At 39.1% G+C, this 20,000-nt stretch overlaps 1 protein-coding gene across 1 annotated transcript in view; it reads left to right on the top strand.

Annotated features, from left to right (window-relative positions):
• LOC137979793 (dehydrogenase/reductase SDR family member 7-like) overlaps positions 1–20,000 on the top strand; it is a gene marked incomplete at its 5' end in the record, with an annotated part of 22,736 nt that overhangs the window by 1,389 nt on the left and 1,347 nt on the right. Inside the window, 5 exons of the mRNA XM_068827142.1 lie at positions 3,737–3,858; positions 5,173–5,365; positions 10,152–10,198; positions 11,077–11,193; positions 12,984–13,150. Coding sequence (XP_068683243.1) covers positions 3,737–3,858; positions 5,173–5,365; positions 10,152–10,198; positions 11,077–11,193; positions 12,984–13,150 — 646 coding nt within the window. The remainder of the gene's footprint in view (positions 1–3,736; positions 3,859–5,172; positions 5,366–10,151; positions 10,199–11,076; positions 11,194–12,983; positions 13,151–20,000) is intronic.

Raw genomic sequence — 20,000 nt, forward strand, 5'->3', positions numbered from 1 at the left:
GAGGAGGTGCAACTCATCCTGCTTTGCCTTGATAGAAGGTTCATGTCAGAACCAGGTGTCTGGAGCATGCACACTTTGCAGAATAAAAAATGTACCTCAAGCACAGTATATGGATTTCATTTTCAAGGTCTGTGGTTTTTGCAGACTTCACTCAGTTAAACACCTTTAGTAAAGGCCAGTAGTGGCTATCTGGCAACCCATAGTGTGGCCCGGTGGACTTAGGGTTTAAGACTCGTTCCGATCACCCCTTGAATGTGATAATAGTAGTTGCTGGTTCAGCTTCTCTGTAGGTTCAATGTCCAGCCATTTTGGGAGTGCGGCTATAACATCCTCCTCCCGATGAAAGGGCTGGATCACTGGTCTGTGTCGTTTGTCTGTCACGTAGCACTCGTTGCAGTTGTAGTTTGTGTTCAGCCTGTTGTATTTTGTACTTGGCAGGCAGGCAACTTTCTGGTGGAAAATGCAATTGGCTGGACTAGTGATCCAGCCAGCAGTGGTGTGTACAGAGGGGCGCAGGCACATGAAATGGCTGGTCAATCGAGCCTACAATCTTGGACAAAACCTGTTGAGACAAATCTACTCCAACAACTTATCCAAATGTTCCTCTTAATAGCTGCCCTATCCTCTCCCCTCAAACTCCAATGTTGATTTATCTTGGTCAGAAATATACTGTAGGACATATGACAATGCTCAGCAACATTGACTGAGGGGGAGGGGAGTATTAAGGGGAGAGGAAGTAGGGGTGTGTAAAAATGAAGGTGATTTTGTGTCACTGTCTTAACAGTTTTGTCTGAGATAGTAGCTTCTTGACTGCACTTGTAAATAATAATAATTGATGATGATGATGATGATAATAATAATAATGATAATAATAATGATAATAATAATTTTTATTCAATTGATAAAATACATATCGAAAGTTACAAAAGTCATAAAAAGTAGAGTAATTTAAAAATTACAATTATCGTATGATATTCTTAAATTATAATAAAAAGCATAGCCTATTAATTACAAAACAGTTTTTCTTTCTTCAAAGCCTTTGAGAACAGTCCTTTACAATTGGTAAGACAGAACATCGCGGATGGTGTTCGTCCTCTCTAATTTTATCGTAGAGCTTTCTGTCGGATTGTTCCAAAAGATCATAAAATAATGATAAACCAACTTATAATACTAAGCCTCCGGCCAGTTGGGATTCTTCATGTTGTTGTTCTGTTATGGGGGAGTGATAAAGTAATTAGTATGTATAATGTATGTGTATTTGGAATTTAAAAACTGTTTCAGATTATGAATATTGCAGCATCTACCAGTAATTATTCTTATAAGGGTCATTTGTAGGCTGTTCACAGTCCCCTATTTTTCCGTTTGATCGTCGGGATTGAGCACAAACTGCCCCCATCTTTGTTTTTAAACAGCAAGCACGAACTGGGTGAGCATAATTATGTTGCTCTCCCCAGTTTGTACTAACTGTTTAAAAAACGAAGATAGAGACAGTTTGTGCTCGATCCCGACGATCAAACAGGAAAATAGGGGACTGTGAACAGTCTAGGTCATTTGTGAAACCTGATAGCAAAAGCAAAGCCCCACATTTATTCTGCAGTTACTTTAAGCCTTTAGCTTATAAGTGTTTCATCTGTTATTTTAAAGGAAATAATTAAAAATATTTGACTACATACAATAATAGCGGAGCTCCGTGTGCCCACGGAGCACCATAGTTAAGAAAATATGGCAACCCATCGATGCGAGAAACTTTGGTTTTATAGCCATGACGTCATCAAACGTCCATACGTACGTACGTCCACCCATCCATGTACGCCAGTGTGACCAGTATCACGCTAGTTTACAGCATACATCTTTGATATGGGACATCCATGTTATGTTCAATTGACACCTGTCAACACAAGGTATCCGCTGACCAGTATCACATGACCATATCACAGGCTCAAGCTTAGAGCTCACAGAGGACAGCTTTTTTTCAATTTAAGTTGACCACTGACCAGGTACTGGTTTTCGATTGGATTGCACGCTCAATGCAGGTTAACTCACCTATTTTAAACATAAACGACGCTTCATTTTTTGGGCGCTTTCTGTGGCTCAACGCGGCTACACAGCCATACTACGTCAAGTGTAGTTCTTACACAGTCAACGCTTTTCGTGTTCAGGTGGAAAACGGTTTGGAAAATGTTTTCTTTCTGCATTTTTTGCTGGTTTCAATCCAGTTTGACATGTCAGGGTGAGGCTAAATCGCGTTGGTGGGTGGGTCATGGGTAGGTGGGTCGTGGGTCGTGTTTGTTTGAAGATAAAAAAAGATATATATTAGCTCCCTCAGTGCTCGGTCCAAATTTGTCTTAGATCTTGTCTGTTTCGAGAATTTCCAGTCGTTGATTGAAAAAAGGGTTAGGGTTAGAGACCCACGACCCACCCACCCACGCCGATTAGACACTCTCACATGTCATGATAGCTGTGGTCCACACTGGTGGCTACGCAGTCATTCAAGTCAAGCACCGGAGGGATATAAACTTAAAGCTGAGTGTTTATTTTTAATTTGTTTAGAGCTGCTTTTTTCTCTGTATTTCAATTTTTGGTATATCTTTAATTAGAATCTCTGATAAGGTTGCATGATGCCTGGAGGACCTATGACCAGAACAGAAACGAAAGGAGAGAGAAAGAGAACGACAGTGACAAAACAGAATACCAGTAATAGCTCATGCTTGATGGAAGAAGTTACTCAACAAATTCTTTCTTTGGGCACTAAACCGTTTGTTATTTTTATGGATGCGTTTAAATTTAAGCTTATGATCGGTTTAAAGTGAATGAGTATTTTTAAAAAATGGTTTAATTGGGTTTTCCTTTGTTCAGGAATGAAACTCAAATCTTTATTCTCAACTGGAATTAAATAACAATTATCTCTTTTGGACATAGAAAAACTTGATTTGTTTGTTTGTTTGTTTGTTTTGCTCTAAAATGCAAGGGAACACATTCTTTTTTTTATCCGTTTGCCCAACTGTTTTTTGATGTGCCTCGACAGTGACAAGTGAAGTTTGCCCTTATGTTATAAACATGTTAAATTACGGGGAAATTTCACTAGCTTGTGTTTTCATAAGTTTATTTAAACCACCTAAAGGTAATTTTGTGTTGGAGTGGATCTTGGTTGAAGTTTTCCCTTTCTTGGCTGCATTGCTGTATTTTACCGATTCTTGTTCCAAGCCAAGCTAGCGTGTTTCAATGAAATATACATCAAAATGGGAATGATCTCATTTTCAGAGAAAAAGTGGAATAAAGTTCATCAGTAAAACTCTTTTTTTGACCTTGAACGGAGAAAGTTTTTTGATGGTAAATCTTAATTTAGCGTGATTCCTATTTGCTGGCTATTGACAGTTGTTGGCTCTGAAATGACCTTTTTTCCTCCAAAAACTAATATTGTACTCTTCGCTTCGTGATTCATGCGATATCGGTTTTTTGCGTGAAATTTACTGTGGACCATTGCCTAACAAATTCACTTGTTAGGCAATGAATTTTTCTATAGAAGAAAGCAAAGAAAGTGATTTAATTAAGCAGTAACCGGAAACACCAAAACGCGGACAATTCCAAACCTCTTATTTTCTCCAACTCTACAGGCAGTAAGCTTAAATAACCAGGGAGCTCCGCTTTTAGGCTTGGCTAAAGCTAAATATTATTTCTTTTTAAATCCCTGTGATTGTGAATATTAAATTTTGTTTTTGTTTTGTTTGTTCTTCAGAATTAGCCAGTAGAATATTTCCATTGCCCTTTGAGGAAAACTATCTAGTTCTTCCCCTGGATGTTGCAGACTTCTCATCCCACAGAGATTGTGTAGAAAAAGTTATTCAACACTTTGGCCAGGTAGGAAAAAAAATGTATGCAGAAATATCAACGGGGTAGTCAGTGCTAAGTCTAAGTCCTAATTTTTTTGGTGTCAGTGTCTTCCAATAATGCAAAGGGGCTACTGGTAGCCTGTCCTCTGTCCCTTCCTTAGGTTGATATTGGATTCAAAGGTCACAAACTTTGAGGCCAAAAAAAGTTGGATTTGGATGTCATCAGGTTCTTGTTAAAGTCTGTTACCTTCACCTCTCCCTGACAAAACTTATTGATAAATGTTAATCAAGACTTAAGTTATTAAGGGGGCTGGCTCTTAACTACCAAACCATTGCTATGTACCCCTTGAAATAGTCATTTCTCGAGTCCCTTATACTCTACAGTTATCCTTTTGTCCCAAGTGTGCTCTGTGTTACGTTTGTTTGTCTGGTTTGACTCGATCACAATCATATTTGGTAAATCACATGACCAAAACAGATAATGCCTAAAAACTCAACAAGTTAAATAACTATGTTTTTCACAATTGCAAATTTTTAACGCAATAGTATGATAACATTCAAACACAAAATCTGTTAAGCATGGATTAAAAAACAAAAAAAACAAAAATAATTATGACATAATATTGGCCCTCCTTTCATACACTTTTCAATTGAAAATATCAGTTCCATTTTTTGTCCAAATAGAAATTCCATGCCACACTAGTGTACGAAAAGTGACGGGATGCATCCTGTGAAAAAACCACATCTTTCTTTCGTTTCTTGAAAGCTTTTACCTGTTTTTCACTGTCAACACATGGCAGAGGACTGAGACTAGTTGACTGGAATGTGCATCTGCCTTCTGATTTATTATTAGTGATGTCAGATTTCTATTGAAAAGGTTACTTCAAAGAACTATCATGCAACCTTTTTGTGGGGCTCTTGACCTTAGCAACCATTGTCTTTCTGTAGATAAGAGGCACCCCCCTTAAAGATTGATGAAAAGAGTCAAAATAAAACAAATCAGAAAAATTGCCAATTGCGGCCAGACAAGCGAAGACGCAATGCAAATTATGTGGCAGAAAGCTACATGTGTAGTTCTGTGCTAGATTGTTTGAGAGGCAAATGTTAATCGATTGAGCTTCAAATTTGTAATATGATTTATTACAGACTTGGCTTTAATCATTTGGGAGGTTAGTACTATTTTTATTTAACAACATCTATGTCCACTCAGAAACTACAATGCCCCCTTTAACCCTCTTAGGAGGGTTAGGGTTAGGGTATGCATATCTTAGTCCATCTACCTGCAAATGGCTGGCTGGAATAACATAATTTTGATTATTTTCTCCTATGTTAAATTTCACAGATTGACTTTCTTGTGAATAATGCAGGCGTTGCACAGATTGGTTCAGCTATAACAACTAACCTTGATGTTGTTCAGTACGTTATGGATGTCAATGTGCTAGGAACAATCTCGTTAACCAAGGCAGTCCTTCCTCACATGGTGCACAAGAAGACAGGGCAAATTGTTGTCATAAGTAGTTCAAATGGGAAATCTGGTGAGTTGAAGAATTTAGCCAAATCACCAGGCCTCAGTTGTTCTGGATAAATGGATACATGAAGCACTTATCTGCTGGATGGTAATTAATATTTTATCCAGTGGTTTTAATATTGCGACTTATCGTGCCCCAGTTGTTCAAAGGCCAGATAAATTAATCCTGAAACGAAAGTTAGAAAGATCGTTGCAGTTAAATGAGGAATTATATCCGTTCAAGTGGCATTAAACAATTATTCTACAAGGGCGTGCTGGATATGAAGTGATAGCAGAAACCCATAAGGGTTGAAACGTGTAACGCGCGTTCACAGATTCCGAATATTCAGTGCTAAGTACCATATTTGGAAACCCCTCGCTCCAGTTAATTTCGCTCGAGAACATTGGTGGTATTGCGTCACGGTGTTCTTGCGAACTGATTGGTTGAATGGTTCTCTCTTGTTGTTCCAAATATGAAATTGAATATTCAGAAGCTTGTTTCCCAGCACACAAGGGGCCGTTTCAACCCTTATCGGTTTCTGGTGATAGATAACCAACGAGGTTCGCAGCGCCGAGTTGGTTATAATTCACTTTATATCCAGCAAGCCCGAGTAGAATAATTGTTTTATTAAAAACTCCAGGATGAACAACTCCTCTTTGGTGTTCCCGGGGGTAGGATTGTCGACTTGAGCATCGATTTCCGTCTCGGTCAATTCCGATCCAAAGTGGCTTTTGTCGGCCATTTTTTCTCAGAGCTGCAAAAATGTTCGCACGATTGCTGACGCACTCCTGGACCATATTAGGTACAGCAGGTACATGAAGTGATAGCCTGTGTCCGGCGAGCCAATGAAAAATGCTGAAATTCTGATATCCGTAGTTCAGTTTTTCATAATGAGTTTTAGTATAAATTATAATTTATAAAACAGTGGATAGCGTTGAAGGCGTGCTCTGATTGGACCTCCAAACAAAATCAATGTCCTTTAATTTTCTATTCATCCCCGTACGACTCGCACAGTATTCATCTTTTTGTGGTATGTTATTTCACTGTTTTAGGGCCGATTTACACGTTACGACTTTTGTTGCATGCGACAAGCTTAGGACAGGCTTACAACTTGTTTACGATTGTCGTGTACGTCAGAGAAAATGTCGTAGCATTTTAAAACATGTTTTAAAACGCTGCTACAATCATACGTCACGTCGTAGGCCTGTCGTAGGCCTGCCGTAAGCTTGTCGCATGCGCCAAAATCGCACCGTGTAAATCGGCCCGCAGGGAGCAGGGGTGGGGCAGTAAAGAGAGCATTCGCCTCCCACCAGTGTGGCCCGGGGTTCGATTCCCAGCTTCGGCATCAATACTACACAATGCAATGCAATGCAATGCTTTATTTAACGAGGGTAGCAAATTAACCTTAGACAGATTTCTAACATGTCGCCCTCAACACTCAGAAATATACAAAATAGTATAATATATACAAGATACAGATAAGCTTACAGTGCAACGCGCCTTACCGTGGCCACCCAACAAACTTTCACATTTGACAAGTACGTATAAAAATCTCAACTCAACGACCCATGCAACGGTGTTCGACTTACAACTGTGCGAACTTTGCAAGGAGGCGTGACTGTCAATCAAATTCAAACATCCTGATTGGCGGACAATTTGTAAAAAACTTTGTTAGGCCGGGTGGGCACAGTAAGGCGCGTCGCACTGTAATTGACATACCAGGAGTAACAAAATATAATTGAAAAGTAAAAATAACGTAGAATAACAAGGACAAACAATAATTTACGAAGAAAAGTGACAGAAATAATTTATAAGAAATATATGTATTAAAATGAGTGTAAATATTAATAATGTATATAAAAATGTATAAAACGCGCAGTCGCAATTATTCAAAAGTGCAGTGAAGGAAACATCGACGTCGGGAACAACAGAGTTCCTCCAGGTGTGAAACAGTGATGAGCTTCGCAAGGAATAAAGTACGAAGCTTGTTGTTCCATGAAAGTGAGACGGAAGAGAAGGTAATAGGGGGACTTTTTGGACAGGTGATACGCTGCTTAGAGGCTGCGCCAAGAGTATTAAATACTACCAAGGCGGAATAGGCAAAAGTGCCCTTACCAGAGTTCGTCCTGGTACGAGGGACATATAAGTTGTGAGACGTTATGCCACTCGTTATAGCAGTCGATCGAGAGCCAAATAGAAATGAAAACTTCGCTTTAAAGTACAAAAAAGTAACTTTAAATCACAGGAAATAACCTTTACAGTCAAATCTGTCTAAAAATTTTTCAAAGAAAACCTTTGCATCCGAAATAAATGAGTTTTAGAATCGCTTGCTTTTGTTTTCAAATTTCGCGGGCGCTGCCATCTTGAACAATTGTGATTATTATTAGATAAAAGCTGTTTGTGTTAGAACAATAGGGCAATCGTAATACGTCACCCGCGACATTTGAAAGCGAAAATAAGTGATTTTAAAATTCAGTTGCCCTGATATTAACAATTTTTAAAAACAAATTTCGAACAAATTCGTTTTGAAACATTGTTTCCTTCGGTTTAAACTCCTTCTGTAGCAAGAGTGGAAGCATCCCGGATTAAGAATAACAGAATATAGTAGATGTAGTATGCTCCACTTAACCAAGTCACAAATTGGGATCCATTTGAGTTTCGAAAAAAGAGCAATAGAGGGCGTAGAAAAATCGGCATTAAGGATAATTAATTTCTGCACACGGAGAAGCCGAAGAAGTGAAGTTGGAAACAGTTGCCCCAAGCACTAGAACAACAGAGAAGATGACTGTGCATACATGCGTTATAAAATTGAAAGGATCCTTCAAGTGTAAGATGAGGGTTTCTTCTACGTAAAAGCGAGAGGCGACTGTTCGGTCTCTTACACAAATCATCGACGTGCTGCTCCCAGGAAAGATGGTCGACGAATAACACTCCAAGAATTTTAGCAAGATGAACTTGCTCAACAACAGTGTCATTAACAGTCACATGAAGGGATTGTTTTCCAAAGATCTATGTTTCCGAGGGGAGGCGAGCAACATAGATGTAGTTTTAGAAGCATTTAAAGCCATGCGATTTAGGTTTGCCCATGCGCATACATCAGCAGCTAGGTGGCTCAATTTCAACTGCACAGTGGCACCAGATGTGAGCACTGTAGTGTTATCCGCAAACAAAGTCAAGTTTGTGAGGAAGGACGGAGATAGATTGATGAGTAGTAAAAAGAACAATGGCCCAAGTATGCTTCCCTGCGGGACTCCAACAGACACCTGAAGGGGATCAGAAAGAGCTCCCTTAAAAACCGTTTTCTTCGAGCGGCCATTTAGATATGAGCCGAACCACTAGAGTGCTAGTGGAGAACAACCATACACACTGAGTCTATAAAGCAGAGTGCGATGGTCGACCAGATTAAATGTTGCCAAAATTGAGGAAAAAGTCGCGCTGCCACCATTTTGACGGTTCGTTTTCATGTCCTAAAATGCACGTCGATGATCCAAACTCAAGTAATTTATACAGGGCCATGCAAATTGATGGTGCTATTGTGTTAATTACATATTTGTGTGTGCGGCCAAGAGTGAATTAGATAACATTGTTGATCTGTTATCACTTTGCTGCCTTGCTCCAGCACAGTCACAAATGGATTTATTTTTAGATACACTTTGCGCGCGAAACAAACAAAGGGCCGCCAATTTTAACCAATCAGAAGAAGCCATGCCACGCGTGACTGCTTCTGCCATGTCTTTTCTGGGACATCAGAACTGTTTTTGGCGGGAACGGGTATTCTATAAAAATAGATTCATTCGTTACTGCGCTGGGGAGCCCACCCATGCCATAACAACATTGTTATCTATTATAAGTAATAGTGAAACATTTCTCTTCCAAATTGCAAGCATTTAAGGACGGTGCCTACTATTTTTATTGCGCATACGTTCTGTGCATCTCCAGATACTCAGATTTCCTATCGGTATTGCATATTAATGCAGGGATATTTTTGCGCGGTTTAAATTTATGCGGAGAAAGCAGAACTTAGTAAATGCTCTTGGTATCCAAAAAGAAATTTGGGAGTAGCCATGCATTTTTCACAGATAATTAAGCTTTAATTTGGAAAGGAACGCCATATATTGCTTTATCTATTAAATCTTTTTACTAATATTGTTGATTAATTATCTTTGAAAAATGCGTGGTTACCCCCAATTTTCTTTTTGGATTTTAAGAACACTTGTTGAGATCTGCTTTTCCCGCATATTCATAAAACCGCGCAAAAATACCTTTGAATTAGTAGGCACCGTCCTTAAATTAAATAGTTTATTTTACTTGACACGTACTTTCCGTACACAAGATCACTTAACATTAAAGATGTACATTTTGTCCATAATGTTCGCTTAGATAAAATGTATAAGGTAATTTTTGTGAAATTAAAATGTTGAAACCAAACGTTTTCGGCTGTTTGCCATCATCAGGGTTAAAATGACCGTCCGCACGTATCCATGCATATATATCTTATGTAATTCCCGTTTGGAAAAGTTTGGAAACAAAAAAAATAACTTGTTTGTTCAGACTGGGGCAGAATTGTTGGATCATTAGCCCCTCGACGATCCTACGTTTATGGAATGTTTGTGCTGGAGAGAGAACGCGCCAAGTGAAAAATGTGATGGGTTTTCACGCAGGTGTTTTGCAGGTTCAGAGGTGTGAGCAGTCATTTTTAACCCTGGTGATGGCAAACAGCCGAAAACGTTTGGTTTCAACATTTTAATTTTACAAAAATTACTTTGTAAATAGCATATATGATGTCCATTTTGTTTCAATAATTTGTTTTTAGCTCGTCCGAAATTGGCTGCATATGGTGCCTCCAAACACGCCCTGCAGGTATGGTGTACGTTAGTTATTGCTTGCCTCATAAGCTATAGGCGTTCGATACCTGTTTTGTTATCGACGAGGGACTTAAAAATAGTTGTATTTTGACTGTTATCTTGTCGCTAATAATTATGGAATACGTGTATGTTTATAATGCAATCTCAGTGAAAGCTATATATATATAATGTCTATTTTATGATATCATGACACTTAGAGGTGCAGCCTCTTTTAGGCATGGCATTCTTTATACTTGTGCTAATTGCCTTCCTTTGCCAGTAAGTAATTTTTCAGGCCTCTGCGATGTTGTTGTAAATCTTGTCGATCTTTTCCAGCGCTCAAATTATTGCCTTTGTCTGCTGGTTTGCACTGAAGTAGCCTGCGAACAGGCTCTCCGAGGGACTGGGGTTGGGAGTAGACTTCTACCTACAAGCCCAATAGACCAATTTCGATATATTAAAATTCAGTCGAAAACAAAAGGCATGATCTCGAGGCTCTGGGGAATAAACTCATACAAATCCTTACATTTATTCCCCAGAGCCTCGAGATGATGTCTTTTGTTTAGGACTGAATTGTAATATATCGAAATTGGTCTATTCGCCCTTGTAACACGGCGGCTATTTTGTCCCGGGAGACCAAAAATCAAAATTGCTTTGTTTTACCACGCCAAGCCCCCTTCCCCCCATGGTTTCCACTGCGAGGCTTTTGGTCTCCCGGGACAATATGGCCGCCGTGTGACAAGGGCGAATACCCTCGGAGAGCCTGAAGCACTGAAGGAGTGCGCAAGCCACTCATTTTCAACTTTAAAACAGTCGAATTGATCACAGAAATTTCTCTTTTCCTCAATGCTTTTCACCAATTTAGTATTTTTTATTTCTAAAATGATCTTTAAGGGATATTTTCATACTCTGGGCATGGAGCTTAACAGCTACAACATTGGGGTCACGTTGGTCTGTCCTGGCTGGATTTATTCAGACATTAGCAAGAGCGTTGTTCGGGAAAACCTGCAGGTAAACATTTTATACCCTTTAGCTGTGTGAAGCCTACAGGTTTGATTTTAGAATACGCGGCCACTAATTGTATTCTTGTAGTGTCATCCCTTAAAGAACGGGGCATATAACAATTAATAGACGAATTGTTATGGTTCAATATGAAATGTTCTCTGCGGTGGCCCACAAGGGTCACTACGCATTATTTCACAACAAATTTCGAATTATTAAGTACGCATTTCAAATTATGCACAACACATTCCAAATTCTTCGAAACACATTTTATTTTCAGTTCACTACAAATTCTGAAATCTTCGCAACACATTTCAAAATCTTCGCAACACATTTCGAAAACTTCACAACACGTTCGCCCCAGGACCCCAAGTGTTGACAGAGAAAAAGGAACGGTTACGCAGCTCCTCCTCCTTCCATCGACGCCATGTGGACAACAACTACAAGAAAGTTTTGTTTTTTGCCCGAAACGTGGGTCGGAGCGCCTAGCCGGCAGCACAGCTCCTTCGGTCCGACCTCGTTGAGCTGCGCCCTTAGTAATTCAGTTTCCGACTGCGAGAAAGGGCGATTAGCAGGTCAGATATTATTATACACTTCGCCTCAAATAGGGCCTTTGTATTCCCAGAAGTGAAGTGCAAAGTCTTTTGAAGGAACTGGACCCCGTCTTCCTCGAAAACACTCGACACCTTTTCTCTTTTTATACGCTTTACATGCACCTGTTCTACAATGATCTCTTCATTATTTTCTTCACCTGAAAGGGTCGAATCTGGGTTTGATTCAATGAACCTTTCTAAAGTTGTTTGAGAAAACTCTTATGCTTCGCACAGAACTTGAAGAAATTCAACCTGTGATAAGGTTTTCCACATTCGTTCTTGTATTTGTACAGGAAAAACGCCTCTGATGATTCCTTAAGAGTTTTTACCTCAGTGCAATCTTCATAAAGAAGCACATAATTAAGCTGTTGTTTTATGATATCTTTCGAGTGTGCTTTGTGCTTCTCCGCCCCAGCCTCGAGAAGCATGCTTGCTGTCGCATTTTTCGGGACATTTACTGTTAAGCTTTTTTCTCGCATTATCTTTAGCTGACCGCTATCCGGTACCACAATACCGATATTAATCTTGACAATATCACTGAGATCTTCCTGCTGTTTGTCGCTCCCTTTTCCTACCACGTTTCTTTCTGAAAAACGTGGCCCGTTGTTTCTAATCTTTAAAAGACAGTCTTCTTGCCGCTGCTTTCGTCTCGCACCTTTATTTCTTTGTTATTTGCGAGATCCTTCCCGCATTTGAGACAAAATTTGAACAAAACTTGCAGAGACTCTCCACACGTGGAACAAAACATGGCGTCGATGGAAGGAGGAGGAGCTGCGTAACCGTTCCTTTTTCTCTGCCAACACTTGGGGTCCTGGGGCGAATGTGTTGTGAAGATTTCGAAATGTGTTGCGAAGATTTTGAAATGTGTTGTGGAGATTTCGAAATGTGTTGCGAAGATTTCAGAATTTGTAGTGAATTGAAAATGTGTTTCGAAGAATTTGGAATGTGTTGTGCATAATTTGAAATGCGTAAATAATAATTCGAAATATGTTGTGAAATAATGCGTAGTGACCCTTGTGGGCCACCGTAGTTCTCAGTATTCAAAATGATCTCGTAACTCTACAAATGCGAAACACAAAAACAATAAGAAGAAACTTCTTTTGGGACGTATACCATTATAGCCAGGAGAAAGGGCTTTCTTTGGTTACAGTTTTACAAAGTTCAGCTGGGATTTTCCGTCTAATTTGCCTTTGTTTTATTTGCCAGACTCGTTCAATCGATACCGATTTCCCTCCATCTACCATGAAAACAGAAAGATGTGCAGAACTGATCACAATTGCAATGGTGAACGGTTTGAAAGAAGTATGGATTTGTCGGCCCCCAAGACTGTTTGATATGTATGTGGTACAATACTTACCTGCGTTCATGAAGTGGTAAGAGAGCTTCTTTGTCCTTGGGAGGCAAACAGACAGGTAGGGCTAGCCAAGCGACAGACAGAGAGAGACAGAATATCATCACAAAAAAACAGTGAAGCGATATATAAGTAGACTGGCAGGTAGATCTTTTCCCAAATTGTGATTACAAAATTTGGTTGTACGAGTTAAGAAGAGATACTGAAGGCAGAGCGGCAAAGTGGTTAGGACGCTTGCCTTGAGATTCGGACATCTCGGGTTCAAGACCCGCTCTGACCACTCGTCGAATTTGATCCTGGTAGTCCCTGGTTCAACTGTTGATCTTGCCATCTGTCGGGGAGGCAGCGCGTCACACGTTACATGCCGTGCAATCGAGCGTCAGAGGAGCTATTCGAAAAGTTAGAGAAAGCTTTTGTCCGCCTTTGAAGAATTTCAGTGAAGAAATCACCGATGTCCGCCTGGCTGAGGTGTCCCCAAGCGGAGATTCGACTGTATTACAAAAATACGATATCCTCGAAATTTAGATTTTGTGAAAAATCACATGATAAATCGTGACTCTAATCTTGCAATATTAGTCGCTAAAAGGGTGCATTGTGAAGAACCTTGACCAGTTTAATACAGGGAAGAACGCTTTTTGATGATGTCAAAGTGGCACAATTTGTGAAACGGAAACCATTGCACCTAAATAGAATAAGGCATTAAGGGTCCTTGAATGCGTGAAGTGAACCGTATGTCCACGTGAGGAGAGGCATAAGACTAAATGGTCCCACAGCGTACATAAAAACCACAGCGTGTGACAGAGAAGAGAACAATAATTTTGCTCTTTAAGGACGTTCGCGCGAAATTTTTCTAGCATTGATTTTTTTCTGCAAATTTTACCATTGAAAGATGATGAGTTTGTGATGTCAGAAATGTAAAAAAAAAGGGGGGTCACCAACGTCGTTTTGGAGAGAACTTGCCCGAAAGAACACCCTAAATCTGAAAAATTCCGGCTTCTTCAGCGAATAAGGCCACAGTGTCTGTAAGCCCAAAAATATTGCAATTACATCTTTGAAGTGGAATGTTCTCTACCAAACTTTATTTAAAAGGACCCATCAAGTGAATTTAGTTAACTGTTGAGGTTCCTTATAAAGAACAAGGTCGCATTTAGCGACCATAGTTTCATGCGCCTTGCAGCCGCAAGATGGCACGATTCCATGTCCCGAGGACAGAAATCTTGAATTTTTTTTAACTTCCCACATTGATTGGACAATGTGGAGATAATTGTAAATGACATCTGTTTCTGAAAAGAAAAGTAGGGCTCACCGAACATCCAAGATCGTTAAATCCAAGCAAAGCTATAGCAATGGCCATCTGCTCTATCATTGTTCATTTTAGTACTTAGCGCGTTCGCTCGATGCATGACGTGGCATGTGAATTTGCGTGCGCTGTAAGGATGCGCAGTAGCAATTAATGGGCGCGAACGTCCTTAAGGGCGGCTCAGAAAAGAACAGAAATTGGCCATAGGAAGTAGAAGGCTAAATGAGGACACAATATACGGAAGAAACGTTGACATTGTTTCAAAATGAAACGATAAAACCTATTGGGAACACAGAGTAGAAAGAAATGCTCCTTTAGGTGATGTCAAGATGACACACGATTTGAAACAATTGTTACAAAATTAACCACCGAAGGCTCAATGTGTTCCGTAAGTTCACTGGCGAAAAATGTCTGATTGGTCGAGGCCTTGTGACTTCAATACCTCAAATCAAACATGGCTGCCATTCGGTGTTTATTTGATCAACAAAAGACCCTTTTTCAGGCCAATAAAACGGACGAATGTTGACTGCATAGTGCGTTTCCAGCCTGGTGCGTTTCTATGCCAGCGAGATTCTCTTTTAAGCCATGGCTACGAGGGAAATTTCTTTAAAAATTTCAAGGTCAACGCGAGTCTCGGTTGCTAATGTTCGAGTGGAAATTCGTTTGTGGAGCTTACCAGCTAATGGGTTACCATCTTGATTTCAATTCATGCGTTTATCTTTTTAAAAGTGGAACAAAAAAGATACCACTAAATTTCCAAATGGTTTCTCTTCCAACTAAATAGTTACACACTGTTTCCGCGGGGTCCCGCTTCTAACAGAAAATGTTAAGATTTTCGCATTTTTTTAAAAAATCAAGTTGTTAAAATTGCCATTCAAGCGGTCCATAGAGGAAAATTTATTAAGACCGAGGGGAAAATTAAGAAATGTATTTCAGTCGTTCAAAAATAAATTTTAAAGTGAATTTAGCAGTAATAATAACCAAATCATACTTAACATGTCATAGCACCTCATCTTGGGCACACTAGAAGGAAACCTTTTGTTCCATGCAAAGTGCCAATTGTTTGCTTTCCTCCAAATTATAAAAATAAACATAGATTAGGTTAACTCTGAATAGCCAAAACAACAATATTTGATTCAGAAGTCCAGCTTTCTAGCAGGGAGAATTTTACTGTAACAAAATTTTACTACAGCTGATAATACGCTTTCACCACATTGTAGTGGGTTAACGTGACAACAGAAATACTTAATCAGGAATTGATTTTATCTTCCAGCAATAAAACAGCAGGACGATATAAAATTAGGTATTTTCAAAGTTTAGAAAACTTGTTGAAGGTTATTCAGTGCCACCCTCCAAAACTTTTCACAAATTTCACGCTGGCCTACTAATTATTTCCAGTACAACAAATTATCTAACCTCTCTTTGCGGACTCTGGTTGCTACACAGCTGCTTCAATAATTTTAATCCCCTTGCATTAGATTTAACTTTTAGAAAAACCATAACTTCATATTTCCGTAATAATCATTCAAAATGAGCAAAAGCATACAAAGCTACATTTGAAAGGTCCATAATCCCATGTTGCAGTTTTCTGGATAAGACTTCACAGAAATAACTCCTGTTACCTTTCCATATGTAAAGAGGTCCCATGATTTATGAGTCAATTAGTCAATGAGTCATGAGTCAATGAGACTCACAGTCAATATAGCAATAATTTATTGATCAAGCCTAAGCCCTCATTTCAGTGATTAGGCCTAAGCACTCTCTGAAATTTTAGCTTTCATTTTTTGGGTTAGGGTAACTGCACTAACTCATTGACTCATAAATACTTAAAACTCATATGTAAAAAAATATTTCAACATGAGATGCAATGAATTTTTAGCAATTGCTGTAAATAATAGTAATCATTCCTACCACTTCAAAGGATGAATAAATTAAAGTTGAATGCAGTAAGTGTAAGAAGTAAAAAAAGTGGTCCAATTTATTTAAGCTATGATCAATTTCCGTCTTTGCTTTAGTCCCTGGATAGGGTTAAACAATGGTGGTGAAGTGAACAAACTACCCCAAGGGGGTACTGCTTATGATACTGAGACCAAACAGCTGGCAGAGTTGCCGCAGTACATTTAAGGCTATCAATCTGAAAAATGAATGGAACTGTAGAGAAATTTGGTAAGCGAGCAAGAAGCTTTTACTTATGAATTATAAAATGCCAGTCATTTGTCAATTTAGAACTGGTTCCCCTAAGGGGTCAGATTTCTTTAGCCTACATCCAGAAAACAAGGTTCTGTTACCTTTAAGGGTTGTTTAAAAAAAAAAAGACCCCTCCTCAGCAAACCGCTTCCTCATGTTTCGATTCTCATTGATTTAATGACTTTAACGATATTATGCAAATTTGTTCTACAAAAATACTCAAATACCATAAAAGTATTTTTAACCTAACTTTTTTGCAAAGTTTACTCCTTGAGCCACCAGCTTCAACTTTGATACTTTGTTCTAAAAGCCAAAGCCGTTGTATAGCAATGGTGGAGGTGATGATAAGTCACTTTGTATTGGTTCAATTGAAGAAAGAAAGTCAAAGTAATGATTGCACTTTAACCCTTTCACCCCTAAACCGGCCATACTTGGTATTTTACTCTGTCTAAAGCCAGAATATTTTGCTCTGTCTAACACCAGACCATTTTACTCGTCAATGGGGAACCCCATGGAGTCAACAGTCTTACAGTACTTCTCAACATAAAGAAAATGAATTCTGTGGACTTGAACATTCCCAAAAGGAAATGCCATATATTCCAAATATGGTTGTGTAAACTCTTCAAGATTTACCTGCTTCAGGAACATCAAATCAATGAATATTTTGAATATTTTTCCTGAACTCCTGCAAACTTTGTACACCTTTTAATGGTTTGCCCTTTAAAAGTAACATTCAGAAATAATGCAAATACAACTGAGGCTGTTTGCATTATCTACAAGACAAGACAACAATATCCTTTATTCAAACACAATCAATATTAAAGCAATAACACATGCTTGTGGGGTCATGTGCTAACTATAATAAAGATACACTACAGGAAATAAAAGCTTAAAACTAACTATGTGACAGACATAGGATATCTACACATAAGGGATAAGAAAAATAAATCACTTGCTATCCAAAATATCATATTGCAAATACACCAAAAGGTAACGGTTGATTGACAAGTTCCTTGTGCAAAATGGTAGAGCATGTTTGAAGTCCAGCAGGACCAAGATGAGAAGTTATGATAAAAACTCTAAACATATTTTTTACCAAAATTATTTTACTGCCATCAACCCCAATGAGACCTTATGCATGGGACACTGTTTCTAGCTGCAGCTCCAAATCACATAATATATTAATAAATTTTGCCATGTAAGAAAAGAACAAACATGTGGGGTGTAAGCAAAAAAGTCCAAGGCAATAAAGCTTCCTTTCAGCCTTTTCAGGAACAACTATCCACTGTCAACCATACTTGACTCAAAGCAGAATTTCCTTGATCCCACAACACATGACAGTCCCCTAAAACCAAAATTACATCATTAATGCTACCAGAAAACAATAGTAAAAAAAACCTCAATCTATAGATACCTATATACATCTGTACCTATACTTTTGCTCTTCCAAACATTATTTCAACTAACATGGATTTTGATTTTGATTTTAAACTCAAATTGATTGCAAATCCATAACTTGGTAACTACTTGAACGCAAGGATCGTTGAGTTGTGACTGCTAAAAAGTATAATAACTTAGACCTTCACCAGAAAAGGGAATATAAATGAGCTTAAAAGCAGCTATTTAAAATATTTGATACTAGGGTTACGTTCCCAATGAGACAATCACATTCAAAATCAAATTCATATCTGATCGAATCATTGATCATTCATGTAGAGGTGCCGATCGTAAGGTGTAACGCAGAAAAAAATAACCTTCACGTTGAACAATATTGCCATTTCCCTGCCACCTGGTACAAGCCAATTCACACATGAACGGAAACCTTAGGAATCCTCCTTTCTGCACATTACAGTAACTTTTTGTACCCGGTGGCAACAAACTTTCCACATTAAAAATTGCGCAAAAAACTCACCTGTTTCGCAGCTCTTTTCCCACGAAATAAAATTTTCCAGGAGCAAATTTTCCGAGGATGCTGGTTGGATTGGACTTTCAAACGACTTACACAACATAGACGTTCTCTAAGAATACATTCCACTTGAAACTGGCGTTAAAACTAGCCTTGATCGCTCTAAAAGAACGGAAACCAACAAGCTACCGATCCTCAAACGGCAGCCATTTTTCTGTTCTTCTCGGGAGTGCTTTTTTCACGAGAGCCAATGATAGTCCCGGAAAAGGGTCACGTGTCATATCGCGCGACTCATGCGCAGACATTTTTCGCCAGTGAATTCCATAAGCTGAGATGTCTCGTCGCACCTGCGCGCTCGCATATTGGAAATCAGAAAAATAGGGTCCTCTTTTGACAATGAACTGATGACCAGTTTGGTTCCAATTAGTACTATTAAATTCGATTGAATAAAAAGAAGGAACAATCTGCGTCTGCTCTTCATGAAGACAACGTTTAGAAATCAAGAGCCCCGAAGAACATGATATGAGCCGAAAACTTCGGAAATAAGGAAGAAACACACCAAAAAGCTACCATGTTCAGCTTATAGTACAATGCCAAACTTTGCTCAGAGGAATATCTAACGCTTGCAAAAACGAAAAAATGTCAAAATTTAGGAAACTTAAAAGACCCTAAAGGCCGGGACACACTAGGCGACAAGTCGCAGCGACAGGTCTCTGCGACAAGTTGCTCCATGTGTACTACTTGCAAAACAAGTCGCTGCGATACGACACCTGTTCGGTGCACATGCAGAGATCCCGTATGATAGGGAATGTGAACTAGTTTTCTAATTCAATATGGCTGACCATATGACGCTCTCTCATTGGTTCATTTACATTTTGTCGCAGCGACTTGTTGCCGGAAGTGTACACACGATGCGACAATGCTGCTTTCGTTAATTTTGTCGCTGCGATAAGTCGCACGAATTCAAACTGGTTTCGTATCGCAGCGACTTGTTTTGCAAGTAGTACACATGGAGCAACTTGTCGCAGAGACCTGTCGCTGCGACTTTTCGCCTAGTGTGTCCCGGCCTTTAGGGTCTTTTAAGTTTCCTAAATTTTGACATTTTTTCGTTTTTGCAAGCGTTAGATATTCCTCTGAGCAAAGTTTGGCATTGTACTATAAGCTGAACATGGTAGCTTTTTGGTGTGTTTCTTCCTTATTTCCGAAGTTTTCGGCTCATATCATGTTCTTCGGGGCTCTTGATTTCTAAACGTTGTCTTCATGAAGAGCAGACGCAGATTGTTCCTTCTTTTTATTCAATCGAATTTAATAGTACTAATTGGAACCAAACTGGTCATCAGTTCATTGTCAAAAGAGGACCCTATTTTTCTGATTTTTCTGATTTCCAATTTCGCGGCGACAAAATTCTGCCGCAGCGACAATGATTTTCATGAAATTAACCGTGTACAGAAGGCGAATTGTTGCAGCGACTTGTCCCCG

This window comes from Montipora foliosa, chromosome 12 (assembly GCF_036669935.1).
Source record: "Montipora foliosa isolate CH-2021 chromosome 12, ASM3666993v2, whole genome shotgun sequence".
Classification (NCBI taxonomy): domain Eukaryota; kingdom Metazoa; phylum Cnidaria; class Anthozoa; order Scleractinia; family Acroporidae; genus Montipora; species Montipora foliosa.